General features: G+C 43.6%; 1 protein-coding gene across 2 annotated transcripts in view; it reads right to left on the bottom strand.

The window, feature by feature from the left end:
• BCAT1 (branched chain amino acid transaminase 1) overlaps positions 1-19512 on the bottom strand; it is a 53092-nt gene that overhangs the window by 8481 nt on the left and 25099 nt on the right. For both annotated transcript variants that reach the window (XM_075210763.1, XM_075210762.1), the window contains exons 2-8: positions 19333-19407; positions 5044-5244; positions 3592-3702; positions 3094-3213; positions 1984-2147; positions 1409-1551; positions 284-369 (exon numbers count right to left, since the gene is read on the bottom strand). In XM_075210763.1, the coding sequence (XP_075066864.1) occupies positions 284-369; positions 1409-1551; positions 1984-2147; positions 3094-3213; positions 3592-3702; positions 5044-5244; positions 19333-19407 (900 nt within the window). The remainder of the gene's footprint in view (positions 1-283; positions 370-1408; positions 1552-1983; positions 2148-3093; positions 3214-3591; positions 3703-5043; positions 5245-19332; positions 19408-19512) is intronic.

The raw sequence follows: 19512 nt of genomic DNA, 5'->3' as shown, positions 1-19512 counted from the left end.
CTAACATATACACACAGACACACATAGAGAGAGAGAGACTAAGGTCAATTTTGATAGCAGCCAATTAACCTACCATTATGTTTTTGGAGTGTGGGAGGAAACTGGAGCACCCAGAGGAAACCCACCCAAACACGGGGAGAACATACAAACTCCACACAGATAAGGCCATGGTCGGGAATCGAACTAATGACCCCAGTGTTGTGAGGCAGAAGTGCTAACCACTGAGCCACCGTGTTGTATGATCCAGTGTACATTGTATGTAATATAAATAATAGATACACACCCACTGCCGAGCTAGATCTAGAATGCTGTGCCTTGTCACCCCAGGGAGAATGATGCCATCTAGTGGTGGAGTAGCCAGTTCCAGTTCTGAAAGATAAAGATACGTAATAATATATTAGTCATCGCAAATGTTTATTTTTTGGTTCTTTTTTTTGTTTGTTTTTATATCAGAGCATATTAAAGAGGAGAGATCATCTTGGCCTCATTCGCTGCCTCGCTTACTGCACGCGCCGCAGTTCTCACTTCCGTCATCATTACTCCATCTGATGCAAGGCCTATTCTCTGAACGGGGACTGGCGCTTATTTTCATTCTCACTTCACAGGCAGCCGGGTGGATAAATATATCTGTGGTCGTATTATTATCACCTGCGGCTGTGACGCCACTTGCCCGCTGCGGGCACAGTGACTGAACGCCAGCAGAGTGGTACTAGTACTCTTGGGGAATTGGGCAGGAAAATATAGGACTATTTCTCATGCGGATTTTTCCACAAGGAAAAAGTTTAATTATCTTTACCAGGGGCACTAAACTACAATGTATATTACAATATTTAAAAAGGAACTTTCACCTCTTATTACTGTGTGGGTTTTTTAACTCCCCGCCACTTTCTCCAATGAGAATTATTAGGTTACTAGCCAGACACCCATACTTTGTACTCTCCAGTCCTCACAATATCTAGTCAAACAGCGTAGCAATAGTCATCCCAAAGCGATACAGTAGCCTTAGTTAACCCATGGGGTGGGGATTCCCTGTCAGACTGTGATACCGGAGAGGTTTCACAATGTCCGTCTCTGTAAAGAGCAATTTCTTTGTTTTCTCCTCTGCTGGAGAATGAAATTTAAGCCACAAATTGGATTTGAAAAACAATTTACCAACCAAAGGACCCGAACCATCTGTCCCTATTTCTGTGACGGATAAATCTGCAGCGGATATCGGATACGCGGTTTACGTTTAATCTTTACATGGGGAGATTCTGACAAAGCCTTACAAAGATCATTAAATGTCTCGTTTGAGGTAATATTATTTCTGAGGTTACAATCAAAATTACTTGTCACAACTCTGTTGTTTGTAAGATGGAGAAATCTTATTGCCTTGAACAGTTCCAGAGTATCTAAACATTTCTCCTACCGCCATTTTCATTCGTCCAGAACAAGAAGAGATTCATAGTCCCGACTTCTGTGATCTGTTCATCTTCTCCGTATAACCAGAGGACCTGCTCACAGCCCAAGTCCACAGCCTCGTACTGCGCAAAGAGGGCGTTCCCGTAATTCCTGAGGAACAAGACACGGGACAAACGTCAACCCCGAATGGACGTCTTATAGCGTTAGAACACGTTCCCTGAGGAATCGTTACTTAAATATTATTTATTCCAAATTAAGAAGGTTCCCATTAAGTGAACATTACTCTCAGGTCTTCAGAAGATAATGAATGTACAAACCCACAGCGCAAGCGCTCCTTTATGATATAATGCGCCTGTTTCTGCGCATTTTCCCTCAGCTTCGCATGGAAGCGCACAGATTTAAGATGATAACATTTATGGGGCCGCCGTGTATAATAGGAGGAGCTGAACGGATGAGGAGCGCTCCGTACTGAGCATGGAATAGGCGTTAACAGGGTAGGAGCTAATATTAGGACGTGCTATGATGTCACTGCCTAGCGCCACTTCTCTGCAGAGAAAGCATCATCCAAACGATAGAACTCACCCTCCGACTTTGCTATCTCCGGTTCCACCCTTCCAGGCACGGACGTATTTGGGGTCGGCCCACAATGAAACTGGATGAAAGGCTCCACCGGAGAAGTAGGGTCCCACTGGGCTGAGAATGACGTACAACAAGGCCTTGGATGGTCCCTTCACTCCCAGAGAGGGCTGGACGAAGGAGAATAGGAGGATGGTATGGGTGGGAGAGGTACATAGTAACCAATTCACAATTACGGAATATCGGAAAGTTACTTTTCTCTCTCCAAATCAATGGATTTTGTCCGACCTGTATTTGCAGATTAATACTCCCACATTTCAGAGATGGGTTTTTTTTAAACATAAATGAAATGTTTACTTATTATTTTATTTTTAAGACCTTAAGTAGCTTGATTTGACTAGAATGCATGAGTATCATGCACGGGTTAACTTGTCTAATATATATAAGCCTAGCGGCGTGTGTTAGTGTGTGTGTGTGTGTGGAAAAAACTATTTTCTCAGAAAGGGCTCATCCAATTGACCTGAAATTTGGTATACTGACATTATTTGACAAAAAAATTAGAATAGTGAAGTCAGTTAACTTCCATCATCCCCCCTTCCCCCCATGGGAGGGGTAGTAAAGGCTAAATTTACGAGTTGAGGGGTCAAACTAATTTTCGTGAGGTAATTTTACCTCATGAACACACATTAAAAAGGGCGCTTGCGTCGGGAAGTAACGCTCTTCCCCTGAGGAGGCCTGGGCTAGGCCCAAATGCATGACAAGAACCATTTTAAGACCTTAAGTAGCTTGATTTGACTAGAATGCATGAGTATCATGCACGGGTTAACTTGTTTTTAATATAAATGTTAACACCTTTCTTTTTATACTACTAGAATGTCTGCTGACTCATCATCATCATCATCAGTTATTTATATAGCGCCACTAATTCCGCAGCGCTGTACAGAGAACTCATTCACATCAGTCCCTGCCTCACTGGAGCTTACAATCTAAATTCCCTAATATACACATACAGACAGACCGAGAGAGACTAAGGGCAATTTAACAGCAGCCAATTAACCTAGCAATATGTTTTTGGATGGCGCATTTAGCAGCTTTACATTAGAATGGAAATCTCACCTCGGTCCCGATGAAGACTGGGCGGATGTACAGAGAGGCCTCAGTGGAGTCTGGTACCCAGTCTCTGTCCACGTCGATCAGTTTACTGATGCAATCCAAAAGCTCTTTTTTATCAAAAGCCTGGAATGAAAATAAAATATAAGTACAGGCCATGAATATTATGTTTTATTCAAGATAAGCTCCTTTAATTCAGGAAAAAAAAATACAGTATGTATCTCAGCACTGGTGTCATGTTATATGCCTTTACTGCTCTTACTGTAAAGAATCAATGGCTGCTCTTACTGTAAAGAATCAATAGAGTCTATTTACAACAGGCTACACATGTATTTGTTTGCAACTGTATTATTCTCTCAATCTCTAGTAATACGATCATTTTAAATAGTCTTTTTTTTTTGTATATTTCGAGAATGATGCTGGGAACATCTTGAAACAAATCACAATAAACCAACTTATTACATGTGCTCTGGTTTGACAGTGGCCTCCAATTTACTCACATACCGGTAGAGTCATTCTTTTAGCAGATCGGAACATTCGATCCATGTTAAGCTGTGGTCGGAACAAGCGGATGTTTCCATCTGCTCCGCGGTACGCCTTCAACCCTTCGAAAAGCTTGACAAGGAGGAGAAGACAAGAGTTACTATGTCATAATGTAGTCAGATCCCCAACGCTGACTGTGATCACACGCTGCTCTCTCATTTATAACAGTATCTGGCACAGTACAGAGACCGGCGCGGTTCCACACAGGTCATAGGGTAACGCTGAGTGTGAGGAGCAGACGCTATCAGACAACGGTCATACATAGATCGGTGTCACATCGAACACTGTGTACTCGTACTTAGAATGTCCTGGATAACTTGCAAGTATTGTTCTTCTTGGTGATTTCACCAGTTGTAAAGATTAATATTGATGTTTATAGTGAAGCAGCATTAAAGACATCAGTGTCCTCCCCAGAAAATTTGCAAGCCGGGGGGCATTAAGAAGTAGCCAGGGGACCGGGAAGGGGGAGGGTCAGTTGCAATATTTTGCAATAACAATGAAAAATGTTGTAGGTCATTGCCCCCACCTGCCAGGACTGGTCAGACTGGTGGTCAGAGGTCTAACACTGCTGACTGTAGTGCTCACATAGGGCCTGTTCTAATAAGAGAAACAAGGGTTTATTCTATTATAATAAGACTCTGTTGGGCTCCAAGAGCCGGGTGGAGCACCCAGGAAATAGGTGCTGGGGGGGACACTGGGCGTCAGATATGTAATGTTAAAAACTCCAGCAAGGATTAGCCATAAAAGGGTGGCAACTATCTGCGGCTTCTGTAAAGCTGTCATTCGTACAGTACAGGTTTTAGGCCATAAAAAATGCAAATAAGCGACAGTTGTGAGTGTCATACAAATACAAAGCCTAAAATAGTACAGTGTGAGGTTGTCAAGGAACAAATTATAGGACATCACTTCTGTCCCAAACTACTAGTTTGGAGGGAGGTGAGACAAGGATTAAAAAATTTATTTTTTTGCCCAGAGATTAACTTTAAAATCTCTGTTTGAACTGCAGAAGAAGCTGATTACACAATCAGGAATATGCTCTAAATACAGATGAACAGTGCTGGAATAACGCTGATTCGATTCCCCCTGTGTAGACTATGACCACGCCTAGGAAGTTATAACATCTTACCTGACAACCGAGGGTCACACCCTCCACCTGTCACTAAATCTCACCTTTACACTATTTTATGGTGAGAAGATTGACAGGAGGCCTCAGTGATTATATCAGAGGACAGAGACAACACCAATGGCAGTCTACTGAAAGGTGAATTCTGCACGCTAAGTCTAAGAGACACCTTCACCGATAATAAGCTAAGTTCTGTAATAAGCAGAGAGTTATAAAGTAATTTCTAGCTAGCCCCAATAGATAACTGCAAAGACAGAAAAATCAGGTTAGGTCGTCTGTAATGGACTCACTTGGATGGCATAATGGAGACACGAACTGGCCGGGTGCATGGAGATATTTTGGAAAGGCTTGATAGCTGGTTTCTGCCATCCTTTATCCACCGACCACTCGACCATGAACATGTGATCAGTGAACCATTTGCCGAAAACCAGATTCTTGGAATCAGGCTTCTCTTTGGGGGAGGTGGTCAGTTCAATGGTAAGGTCCGATGCCTGAATGTGAGAGATAAAAGCCTTTAATCCTACCTAGAACATGTGCAATCGCATCAATATACAATTCCAGGACAGACGTTACAATCAGGTTGCTTTTAATGATAACGTTTTTGTAAATCGAAAAAATGACTTAACACAATTATATCATCTGCTTTTCATTGTATTTGATCTGTAGTCATCCATGCACTTGTACAGTCTAATGAAAGTATAATGTCTTCCACCGTAATACATCCAATCAGAGGGTAATTAAAGGGTATAGTCTCATTTGTATGTTTAATAAATCCCAGTGGAAGCATCAATAGTTCGGGACTTCTGAAATGTGTTATAATAAATGATGGTATTGCAGTAATATCACTCGGCCTGAAGGTGGCGGTGTTACATCAGGGGCACACGGAAGTCAGGATACGGTTATTAAGCTCATTCATTGGATAATTAGCTGTAATAGGAGATTGTGAAGGCAGTTTAAGGACCATATAAGTGGACCATAGAGGAAAGTGTTACAGATGGTTAGGGGGTCTTACAGAGCCCCCCAAGTGACCATATATATATAAGGAAGGTACTTTACAACAAGCAGGGACTGCGCAGTGTGAAAGCTGACATGGGTGTCCCTGCGCCTCTTCCCAGACACACAGAATGTCAGCAGATGGTAAATTAATGAAGAGCAGAGAGAACGTGATGGAGATCCATCTGGAGCAGCTGATTTGAATATTTTTCCCAGGGAGCATTGCCTGAAAGTCTCCCTATCGCTAATCAGTGTCCCAGTGAGGCTGCTTCTAGGGTTCTGCAGACTGCTGACCTCAGCAACCTCCAACACTGATAAGGACACAGCAGGTGGCAACAGAGGTTCTGGATCATGTTCTTGAAAACCCAGTGAGTGGGGGATTGACAGTGCAGAGGAAGATGATTGATTGCTGTCTCCCTCTTCTCCTCCTCCCCCCATGTATCTGTGTTTGCAATAAACCTTCAGGCCTGTGACCCCCCCCATGTCCCTCTTACCCCGGCCTGTAATCCCCCCCCCATCCCATGTCCCTCTCACCTACCGTCCCCTCACATCAACTGCTTATTTGAATCTGTTACGTCGTGTAAGAGATACACGGTTAGTGCGGTACTGGATGTATAGTGTATAATGTTATATCTTGTACCTGATGTCTTGTACTGTACTAACATTATGAATGATTATGTTCCACGGTGCATTGTGCTCACAGCTGCACTGAGACGCTGTACACTTCAATGTAATGTAAAGCATTATATGTTTTTTGGACCTTTATACACAATAAAGATACTTTTTCAATCAAAAATTGATTCTTAAAGTTGCCGTATAAATGACCCATAATGACCCTTTCTCCTGCAGAGGATTATTTATAAACAGATCAGGTAATAAAACGTCAGAAGCTGAATAACATCTTGTTTTTGTCATTTTGTAGAAAGTAGAATCAGGTCCCTCAGTGAGCGGAAAAAGTGTTATCATGTAGTGAGCGGTAGAGGAAAGTGTAACATTGTATCACCCAGAGGAAGTGACCTTGGAACAGAGACAAACAATCACTTCCAGGAATACAAACACCGATACTGTTCTGTTACTGGGGGATAAGTTACTATAATACTCTGTACTCATATATCACATGTGTTACTGGAGGATAAGTTACTATAATACTCTGTACTCATATATCATGTGTTACTGGGGGATAAGTTACTATAATACTCTGTACTCATATATCACATGTGTTACTGGAGGATAAGTTACTATAATACTCTGTACTCATATATCACATGTGTTACTGGGGGATAAGTTACTATAATACTCTGTACTCATATATCACCTGTGTTACTGGGGGATAAGTTACTATAATACTCTGTACTCATATATCACATGTGTTACTGGGGGATAAGTTACTATAATACTCTGTACTCATATATCACATGTGTTACTGGGGGATAAGTTACTATAATACTCTGTACTCATATATCACATGTGTTACTGGGGGATAAGTTACTATAATACTCTGTACTCATATATCACATGTGTTACTAGGGGATAAGTTACTATAATACTCTGTTCTCATATATCACATGTGTTACTGGGGGATAAGTTACTATAAAACTCTGTTCTCATATATCACATGTGTTACCGGGGAATAAGTTACTATAATACTCTGTACTCATATATCACATGTGTTACTGGGGGATAAGTTACTATAATACTCTGTACTCATATATCGCATGTTACTGGGGGATAAGTTACTATAATACTCTGTTCTCATATATCACATGTGTTACTGGGGGATAAGTTACTATAATACTCTGTTCTCATATATCACATGTGTTACCGGGGGATAAGTTACTATAATACTCTGTACTCATATATCACATGTGTTACTGGGGGATAAGTTACTATAATACTCTGTACTCATATATCACATGTGTTACTGGGGGATAAGTTACTATAATACTCTGTACTCATATATCACATGTGTTACTGGAGGATAAGTTACTATAATACTCTGCACTCATATATCACCTGTGTTACTGGGGGATAAGTTACTATAATACTCTGTACTCATATATCACATGTGTTACTGGGGGATAAGTTACTATAATACTCTGTTCTCATATATCACATGTGTTACTGGGGGATAAGTTACTATAATACTCTGTACTCATATATCACATGTGTTACTGGGGGATAAGTTACTATAATACTCTGTTCTCATATATCACATGTGTTACTGGGGGATAAGTTACTATAATACTCTGTACTCATATATCGCATGTTACTGGGGGATAAGTTACTATAATACTCTGTACTCATATATCACATGTGTTACTGGGGGATAAGTTACTATAATACTCTGTACTCATATATCACATGTGTTACTGGGGGATAAGTTACTATAATACTCTGTTCTCATATATCACATGTGTTACTGGGGGATAAGTTACTATAATACTCTGTACTCATATATCGCATGTTACTGGGGGATAAGTTACTATAATACTCTGTACTCATATATCACATGTGTTACTGGGGGATAAGTTACTATAATACTCTGTACTCATATATCACATGTGTTACTGGGGGATAAGTTACTATAATACTCTGTTCTCATATATCACATGTGTTACCGGGGATAAGTTACTATAATACTCTGTTCTCATATATCACATGTGTTACTGGGGGATAAGTTACTATAATACTCTGTTCTCATATATCACATGTGTTACTGGGGGATAAGTTACTATAATACTCTGTACTCATATATCACATGTGTTACTGGGGGATAAGTTACTATAATACTCTGTACTCATATATCACATGTATTACTGGGGGATAAGTTACTATAATACTCTGTACTCATATATCACCTGTGTTACTGGGGGATAAGTTACTATAATACTCTGTACTCATATATCACCTGTGTTACTGGGGGATAAGTTACTATAATACTCTGTACTCATATATCACATGTGTTACTGGGGGATAAGTTACTATAATACTCTGTACTCATATATCACATGTGTTACTGGGGGATAAGTTACTATAATACTCTGTACTCATATATCACATGTGTTACTGGGGGATAAGTTACTATAATACTCTGTACTCATATATCACATGTGTTACTGGGGGATATGTTACTATAATACTCTGTACTCATATATCACATGTGTTACTGGGGGATATGTTACTATAATACTCTGTACTCATATATCACATGTGTTACTGGGGGATAAGTTACTATAATACTCTGTACTCATATATCACCTGTGTTACTGGGGGATAAGTTACTATAATACTCTGTACTCATATATCACCTGTGTTACTGGGGGATAAGTTACTATAATACTCTGTACTCATATATCACATGTGTTACTGGGGGATAAGTTACTATAATACTCTGTACTCATATATCACATGTGTTACTGGGGGATAAGTTACTATAATACTCTGTTCTCATATATCACATGTGTTACTGGGGGATAAGTTACTATAATACTCTGTACTCATATATCACCTGTGTTACTGGGGGATAAGTTACTATAATACTCTGTTCTCATATATCACATGTGTTACTGGGGGATAAGTTACTATAATACTCTGTACTCATATATCACATGTGTTACTGGGGGATAAGTTACTATAATACTCTGTTCTCATATATCACATGTGTTACTGGGGGATAAGTTACTATAATACTCTGTACTCATATATCACATGTGTTACTGGGGGATAAGTTACTATAATACTCTGTACTCATATATCACATGTGTTACTGGGGGATATGTTACTATAATACTCTGTACTCATATATCACATGTGTTACTGGGGGATATGTTACTATAATACTCTGTACTCATATATCACATGTGTTACTGGGGGATAAGTTACTATAATACTCTGTACTCATATATCACCTGTGTTACTGGGGGATAAGTTACTATAATACTCTGTACTCATATATCACCTGTGTTACTGGGGGATAAGTTACTATAATACTCTGTACTCATATATCACATGTGTTACTGGGGGATAAGTTACTATAATACTCTGTACTCATATATCACATGTGTTACTGGGGGATAAGTTACTATAATACTCTGTTCTCATATATCACATGTGTTACTGGGGGATAAGTTACTATAATACTCTGTACTCATATATCACCTGTGTTACTGGGGGATAAGTTACTATAATACTCTGTTCTCATATATCACATGTGTTACTGGGGGATAAGTTACTATAATACTCTGTACTCATATATCACATGTGTTACTGGGGGATAAGTTACTATAATACTCTGTTCTCATATATCACATGTGTTACTGGGGGATAAGTTACTATAATACTCTGTACTCATATATCACATGTGTTACTGGGGGATAAGTTACTATAATACTCTGTACTCATATATCACCTGTGTTACTGGGGGATAAGTTACTATAATACTCTGTACTCATATATCGCATGTTACTGGGGGATAAGTTACTATAATACTCTGTTCTCATATATCACATGTGTTACTGGGGGATAAGTTACTATAATACTCTGTACTCATATATCGCATGTTACTGGGGGATAAGTTACTATAATACTCTGTTCTCATATATCACATGTGTTACTGGGGGATAAGTTACTATAATACTCTGTACTCATATATCGCATGTTACTGGGGGATAAGTTACTATAATACTCTGTACTCATATATCACATGTGTTACTGGGGATAAGTTACTATAATACTCTGTACTCATATATCACATGTGTTACTGGGGGATAAGTTACTATAATACTCTGTACTCATATATCACATGTGTTACTGGGGGATAAGTTACTATAATACTCTGTTCTCATATATCACATGTGTTACTGGGGGATAAGTTACTATAATACTCTGTTCTCATATATCACATGTGTTACTGGGGGATAAGTTACTATAATACTCTGTTCTCATATATCACATGTGTTACTGGGGGATAAGTTCCTATAATACTTTGTACTCATATATCATGTGTTACTGGGGGACCCAGGAACATTACTATGCATGGTGGCTTAGTGGTTAGCACTTCTGCCTCTCAGCACTGGGGTCATGAGTTCAATTCCTGACCATGGCCTTATCTGTGTGGAGTTTGTATGTTCTCCCAGTGTTTGCGTGGGTTTCCTCCGGGTGCTCCTGTTTCCTCCCTGTCTCCAAAAATATACTAGTAGGTTAATTGGCAACTAACAAATTGACCCTAGTCTCTCTCTGTGTCTCTGTCTGTGTGTGTGTGTATGTCAGGGAATTTAGACTGTAAGCTCCAATGGGGCAGGGACTGATGTGAGCGATTTCTTTGTACAGCGCTGCGGAATGAGTAGTGCTATATAAATAAATGGTGATGATGATGATGACGAATACTCAATACTCATGTATCACATGTGTTACAGGGGGATTTAGGGACATTACTACAATACTCCACATACTCTACTACAAGTAATGCTGTATACGCATATATGATTACATGTGGTTTTAGAAGTATACGGGAGCATTGTTACAAGTAGGCAACCAATCAGCTATCAGCATTTATCTGTCTAGTAGAGTGTATGGTTGTAGAGCATCTCTGTTGGTAATTGTCCCTGTTCATGAACCTTAATAGGGGCGGAGCTATCATGGAAGTGGGTGGCGCCTTGTCCAAATGTGATGATTGTGTATATGTGTGTGGGCGTGTCAGGACAGATCAGGGTGCAGTTTGGATGAGTCATGGGCGGGGCTTGTTCTGCTCCAGTTCTCAGTGTTGGGAGGTACGGGTGCCAAGAGCTGATCGGAGATGCCGTAATCTTGGTGGCAGTTTTGTGCAATGAGTCTGTTATTGGATGTGGGGATTACACTGGTAATAGGATAACGTCTTGTAGCTTTCCTTTGTTTCTCTGTGTATTCGCTGTAAGAATGTGATCTCAGAACAACGGCTCTTTGTAACTTAATGTCCTACAACTGTGAAATCAGATTTCAGGAATTTTATTCCGTTTGAATCCCTTTAGCCAGTAATAAGTTTGGCAAAATAAAACTCATGAGGACTTAACGGTGAGCGGAGAAATGTGGACAACACATCAGAATATGGAAGTGGTTTATAAAGTGCAAAACAGCAACCCTGGATCGTATAACACGTCTAGAGGGTGCTAAAAATCGCATGAAACGCTAACGAGATAAACTACATTGTAACGCTGGGCGACAATGCAAAGCTAGGGTCAATTTGTTAGCAGCCAATTAACCTACCAGTATGTTTTTGGAGTGTGGGAGGTAACCGGAGCACCCGGAGGAAACCCACGCAAACACCGGGAGAACATACAAACTCCTCACAGATAAGGCCATGGTCGGGAATTGAACTCATGACCCCAGTTCTGTAAGGTAGAAGTGCTAACCACTAAGGCACTGTGTTTATGTTATTAAATGAACCTGTATTTCTCTCAGTGGTGGCCAAATTAAACCTACAGCCCACTCAGTACTTTTACCTTTGCATTCTGGCTTTTTCTAGCATTTGCATTCTGGTCCAATGAGCATTATGATGTAACACATGCCCTTGTGTTTCAAACTCCCATTGACAGATTTATAGTTGGGGTAGGACATGTCCTAGATCAACCTTAAATTTCAGTGTAAATATAAAGCTATCAAGTATTTGTGTCCTACATGAAAAACAGTCAGTATTTATCTTATTGATCATATTGGGCCTGATTTATTATAGAAAGTAGGGCAAAAAAGTGAGTAAGTTTTCTCCTGGACAAAACCAAGTTACATGCAAGGGGTGGAAAATAGTTTATTATATTGCATGTATGGAAAATACTGGCTGTTTTATCATTTAGTACACAAATACTTGATCACTTTTTTGTTACAATGAAATATAAACTTAATCTAGGACATGCCCTACCCCAACTATAAATCTGCCATCACATTTTAAATTTACCTCCCCCTCCAATGCAACATGGTTTTGCCAATGTGAAAATGTATTCCTTTGTTTTGCTTCACTTTCCTTAATGAATCAGGTCCTAGGTCTGTTCTAAGAGACAACACAGGATACGTCCAATATATAAGTTGAATAAAAAGTCACAAAATAACCAACAGAAACACAAACAAACTATTCAATGATTGTCACCCATTAATATTATAGTCATTAATTACAAAAAAATTAATTTGTTCCCCCCATAAACTTTAAGACGTCCAAAGCTTGCTGCATCCTCTGGTGCATACTCCGGTTGTGGGCAGGCGCTGATCGATTTTCAGCAAAATACGGGATATATATCGGCATTTATGCTCCTTAATGAATCAGGCCCATTGTTTCCTGTTCCCTTGATTATTGAATCCTCGGGAGGGCTGTTTAGCTCTTGTTTTAGTTTGAGTCAATAAACTGGTGTTGGCTCCAAATAAGACAAAACGCTGAATTCCTGAGCCCTTCCCGCAGGCAGGAGACTGGTTCTACCTAACGGCGGGTGGTGAGAAGATGAGAGAATAATATCTCCCAGAGCGCAGGAACCGGAGGTGCGAGGAAGAGCCCTATAGTTATATATATATATATATATATATACACAGACACAGACCATGCAGAATAGATAGAGAAGTCTGCGTCTGAGCTGTGATTATCACAATGCTTTTAGGTGGAGGTTTATTTTACATCTCCACTTAATATATAAATTATTGGATTAGAATATAAATTGTGCTGATTTGTAGCACAGAATAGATCCAGCCACCGCTAGTCTCCAGATCACTGTAATATAGGGCAGTAATGTTTCCATTTATTGCATAACATATTTAAATCATTTATTTAACACTTACACGCACGGAGCCTCTATTCCGGAGGGCACACGATGCGCACCACATTGCTTTGCACTGCTGCGCCTGGATGGTCTGTCCAGCGCACATCAACATTCCCCCCTAACCTGCGCTCACAGGAAAAGTGCATCTAGTGCAGCTGAATTGCAAAATGCTTTGTGAATTTGCTTTGAAACAACAGGTAATAATCCATCTTTTCTGGAATTCCATAATTAGCAAAAATGTTATACAAAACTGTATCCAAAGACAGACAAGTTGTTCCACACAGGGAAAAACAAACCTCTTCCCAAAATCTTGTCTGGTCTTTACCACCCTTAGATGACCACATGAGCAACATCGAACTCTTGCTGTACATTCGTAACGTGGAAGGAATAACGGAGTCATCATGTCCGATCAGTTCTTGTCAATGATTACAAATCGCTAAACTCAGGGATGTGTTTTCCATCATCAATGAAATATGACTTTGTTTACCGATGACACTTCCCTAATGTTGTCACAAAGTAACAGAATCTGGAATGGAGATATTGATTATGAAAATCCCACAGTCCTCTACTGATGTAGAACATGAAACCTTAGAAGGTAAAGAGTGAAATGTAACCATGGATTATCAATACCAGATCTACTGTATGTCTGATCGAAACATTGTATGCCTGTAAGTGTATCATCATCATCATCATTTATTTATTTATATAGCGCCACTAATTCCGCAGCGCTGTACAGAGAATTCACTCACATCAGTCCCTGCCCCATTGGAGCTTACAGTCCCTAATATAGACACACACTCACACACATATACATACTGACAGACAGGTAGAGACTAGGGTCAATTTTTGATAGCAGCCAATTAACCTACCAGTATGTTTTTGGAGTGTGGGAGGAAACCGGAGCACCCGGAGGAAACCCACGCAAACACAGGGAGAACATACAAACTCCACACAGATAAGGCCATGGTCGGGAATCGAACTCATGACCCCAGTGCTGTGAAGCACAAGTGCTAACCACTAGGCCACTGTGCTGCCCACACATCATTGGAGAAATTGTATGTCTATAAGTGTAAGCCCCATAAATGTTCTGGTTATTGGGATTTCCTAAAAGAACCACTAGACCTTGATGATCAGTATCCTTTGTAACATGAATACCATCTAAATATATGTTGAACATGTTTACAATTGTGGAAGACAGAGTAATGTTTTTCAACGTCTGTCAAACCTTGTCTCGCAGACTCTACAATTTGGGGATCCTCAAGAGAATTTACCTGAGTCAAAAAAGGCTTCTAGTCCAGCAATGAATTCTGCTTTCCATGCAGTATAGTAATGAGATATTGTGACACTGTCCTATAGGCTTCTTTTGATCTTATCAAACGTGATTGTGACAAAGTACATTCAAAACGATCATTCTTCTCTCCGAGTGGGGCGTCCAAATGAGCTTAATTTGGAATAGAGCATTAATTAGTGATATCAAGAAAATACGGAACTTCTCCGGTGTTAATAGTTTTGGCCATAATCTTGATAACTTGAATGAGTCTGGACTCATTCCAACTTGAGAAAAGATGTGACCAGAGAATTTGAGTTTCCTTTGACGGATCAGACACATCTGTACATAATGTCAGATTTATGTCTTGAAGACACTGAATACCTGACATCGAGCCAAGTTTTGCTCTTGAGTTGAAGCAACAAAAACACAAATATTATCACTGTAGTTAATAGGAGTTATAAATGGCTGTATAAGCTGACTGATAGCATTTTGAAATATTTCTGCTAAAGAGGAAATTTCGTAAATAAAGAAGAGCTATTGGTAACTCTTCTATGTCCCATCTCTAATTTCTCCATCTTGGCAATCTCATAGCTGTGTTACATTGATAGCTTATTTGTACACTGAAATGTAAAGTTGATATTTGTGCGCTACATGAAAAAACAGTCAGCATTTAACTTATGTGCAAAACATAAAACTAATTTGCACCCCTTGCATTGTAACATGGTTTTGTCCAGGAGACTGAAATAAGAAGTTTCTTAAGTTAAGATTCTTAATGAATCAGGCCCCTTAAGACTATTCCGACTTTTGTTTTTCACATCTGACTTTCTCAGCTCCCTTCTGCTTAACCAGACGTAATTCTTTACCTTCAATCCTAAAACCTGTCTTTTGTCTTGCCGATGCTTCCTTCATCCTTGGAAATTAGATTTCTTTCTTTGTGTATGTTCTATGCAGCCTGATATCAGATTTCTGTGCTCACTGAACACACATTAAATTAAATATTGTCAATCTATTTTTTTGCTATAATGGCGATCTGGATATCTGGTCACTTGCAGGATACGTCCGGTGAATCTCAGTGACCGGAAATACAGGTCTGGAAGTGTAAAATGCAGCATAATTCTATGTTCCACTGTTATTATAGCCCTGCCGGCCTTTATGTCTATTTCTGGCTGCGGAGTCAGCACTGAGGGGCCGGGAGCAGCGACAGCGATCAGGAGTCAGTTTAAGGTCAGAACACAGAGAGGGGGAAGCTTCAGGGGGGTGAAGAAAACATGTTAGATTCTGCTAAGGGGGCTTCTGGTTTATTAGATACGTCTCCCTGTTCTCTGCACAGCGTGTATATAGCAGGAGAGATTTGTGCCAAGACTTAAACATAAGAGAACGTGTTTACACAGCTGCTTTATACCAGGTGTCTCTCTCTATTACAAGGGTGACTCCAACGCTTATACAGAGTCTAGTAGAACTGGCGTCCAATCAAGAATGCAGAACAGCTTCCGGTCGCTGCAAAGCTGGGGACAGACAATTTTTCGTGTAAAAACTGAAGTCTTGCAGATGTGTTTTACTAATAATGATTTCCATCTTCCCTGTGTCTATAGTTGTGTGGATTTTGCTTGAAGAGTAGGTAATATTGTGCACATGTCATCTGTCAAAAGTGCAAACTTTCCCTCAACTAAGATGGCTGCCATTAAATAGAGGATAACTCAGCATCCGGTTTTGGGTATAGATGAAAGAGTTAAAATAAAAAATTAAATTTAGACCACCAGTGTCTTTGATCAATGTAACAGTACCACACTGGTCCCCTCTCGCCCCTGCTGCCCTCTCGCCCCTGCTGCCCTCTCGCCCCTGCTGCCCTCTCGCCCCTGCTGCCCTCTCGCCCCTGCTGCCCTCTGGCCCTTGTTCCCCTCTCACCTCTGCTGCCCTCTCTCGCCCCTGCTGCCCTCTCTCGCCCCTGCTGCCCTCTCTCGCCCCTGCTCCCCTCTCACCCTTGTTCCCCTCTCACCCTTGTTCCCCTCTCACCTCTGCTGCTCTCCTCACGCCCCTGCTGCCCTCTCTCGCCCCTGCTGCCCTCTCTCGCCCCTGCTGCCCTCTCGCCCCTGCTGCCCTCTCGCCCCTGCTGCCCTCTCGCCCTTGTTCCCCTCTCACCTCTGCTGCTCCCCTCACGCCCTTGCTCTACTCACGCCCCTGCTTCCCTCTCGCCCCTGCTGCCCTCTCTCGCCCCTGCTGCCCTCTCTCGCCCCTGCTGCCCTCTCTCGCCCCTGCTGCCCTCTCGCCCTTGTTCCCCTCTCACCTCTGCTGCTCCCCTCACGCCCTTGCTCTACTCACGCCCCTGCTTCCCTCTCGCCCCTGCTGCCCTCTCGCCCCTGCTGCCCTCTCGCCCCTGCTGCCCTCTCTCGCCCCTGCTGCCCTCTCTCGCCCCTGCTGCCCTCTCTCGCCCCTGCTGCCCTCTCGCCCTTGTTCCCCTCTCACCTCTGCTGCTCCCCTCACGCCCTTGCTCTACTCACGCCCCTGCTTCCCTCTCGCCCCTGCTGCCCTCTCGCCCCTGCTGCCCTCTCGCCCCTGCTGCCCTCTCTCGCCCCTGCTGCCCTCTCTCGCCCCTGCTGCCCTCTCGCCCCTGCTGCCCTCTCACCCTTGTTCCCCTCTCACCTCTGCTGCTCCCCTCACGCCCTTGCTCTACTCACGCCCCTGCTGCCCTCTCGCCCCTGCTGCCCTCTCTCGCCCCTGCTGCCCTCTCTCGCCCCTGCTGCCCTCTCTCGCCCCTGCTGCCCTCTCTCGCCCCTGCTGCCCTCTCGCCCTTGTTCCCCTCTCACCTCTGCTGCTCCCCTCACGCCCTTGCTCTACTCACGCCCCTGCTTCCCTCTCGCCCCTGCTGCCCTCTCGCCCCTGCTGCCCTCTCGCCCCTGCTGCCCTCTCTCGCCCCTGCTGCCCTCTCTCGCCCCTGCTGCCCTCTCGCCCCTGCTGCCCTCTCTCGCCCCTGCTCCCCTCTCACCCTTGTTCCCCTCTCACCTCTGCTGCTCCCCTCACGCCCTTGCTCTCCTCACGCCCCTGCTTCCCTCTCACCCCTGCTCCCCTCTCGCCCCTGCTGCCCTCTCTCGCCCCTGCTTCCCTCTCACCCCTGCTCCCCTCTCGCCCCTGCTGCCCTCTCTCGCCCCTGCTGCCCTCTCACCCTTGTTCCCCTCTCACCTCTGCTGCTCCCCTCACGCCCTTGCTCTACTCACGCCCCTGCTGCCCTCTCGCCCCTGCTGCCCTCTCTCGCCCCTGCTGCCCTCTCTCGCCCCTGCTGCCCTCTCTCGCCCCTGCTGCCCTCTCTCGCCCCTGCTGCCCTCTCGCCCTTGTTCCCCTCTCACCTCTGCTGCTCCCCTCACGCCCTTGCTCTCCTCACGCCCCTGCTTCCCTCTCGCCCCTGCTGCCCTCTCGCCCCTGCTGCCCTCTCTCGCCCCTGCTGCCCTCTCTCGCCCCTGCTGCCCTCTCTCGCCCCTGCTGCCCTCTCTCGCCCCTGCTCCCCTCTCACCCTTGTTCCCCTCTCACCTCTGCTGCTCCCCTCGCGCCCTTGCTCTCCTCACGCCCCTGCTTCCCTCTCACCCCTGCTCCCCTCTCGCCCCTGCTGCCCTCTCTCGCCCCTGCTGCCCTCTCTTGCCCCTGCTCCCCTCTCACCCTTGTTCCCCTCTCACCTCTGCTGCTCCCCTCACGCCCTTGCTCTACTCACGCCCCTGCTTCCCTCTCACCCCTGCTGCCCTCTCGCCCCTGCTGCCCTCTCTCGCCCCTGCTCCCCTCTCACCTCTGTTGCTCCCCTCACGCCCCTGCTGCCCTCTCTCGCCCCTGCTCCCCTCTCACCTCTGTTGCTCCCCTCACGCCCCTGCTTCCCTCTCACCCCTGCTCCCCTCTCGCCCCTGCTGCCCTCTCTCGCCCCTGCTCCCCTCTCACCTCTGTTGCTCCCCTCACGCCCTTGCTCTCCTCACGCCCCTGCTCCCCTCTCTCACCGCTGCTCCCCTCTCACCCCTGCACCCTCTTCGCCACTGCTCCCCCCTCGCCCCTGCTCCCCCTCGCCCCTGCTCCTCCCTCGCCTCGGCTCCCCTTTAACCCCTTCTCCCCTCTCGCTGCTGCTGCTCCCCTCTCACCCCTGCTCCCCTCTCGCCCCTGCTGCCCTCTCCACTATTCACGCAAAAGTGAAGTTTACAGAGAACGTCAACACACTTGCTTGAAACAGGCAGAATGATGAAATTAAAGAGGAGAGCAGGATGGGGCTGTTACTGTTACATGTAGTCGTGTCCTTCAGTTACAGGGGTAACACTTGTTCCTGCTACAGCTGCTGCCATCTGACCTCACTCCCGTTCCTCCATTCACTGAGGACATGATTTTCCCTGGAGAAATCAAGAATCAGACCCACAAATAATGCGTTACTGCGGGAACCAATCACCCTGTGGGACGGAGCTCCACGCTGGTCAGGTCAAGCTGCAGCTCTCTGGTGTATTATTATGTAATATGTATTTATCCTCATCTAGTTGCACTTCCCTGGAATGTTCTAGCAACAGACACCGCACATATCTCACCTTGAAGGCTCCGTCCAAGTGATCGTGATCCCCATCATTACAGACCGCTCCGTTCTCACAGCCGTTCTTACAGTTCTGTACAGAGGAAAACAAAAAACATTTTGGTCAGAAGACTCATAATCCCACCATGATCGTAGTAAATATAAATATATATATATATATATTCTGATGTATTCACAA

This window comes from Mixophyes fleayi, chromosome 4 (genome assembly GCF_038048845.1).
Source record: "Mixophyes fleayi isolate aMixFle1 chromosome 4, aMixFle1.hap1, whole genome shotgun sequence".
Taxonomy (NCBI): domain Eukaryota; kingdom Metazoa; phylum Chordata; class Amphibia; order Anura; family Limnodynastidae; genus Mixophyes; species Mixophyes fleayi.
This window is presented reverse-complemented; position numbering and strand designations above follow the sequence as displayed.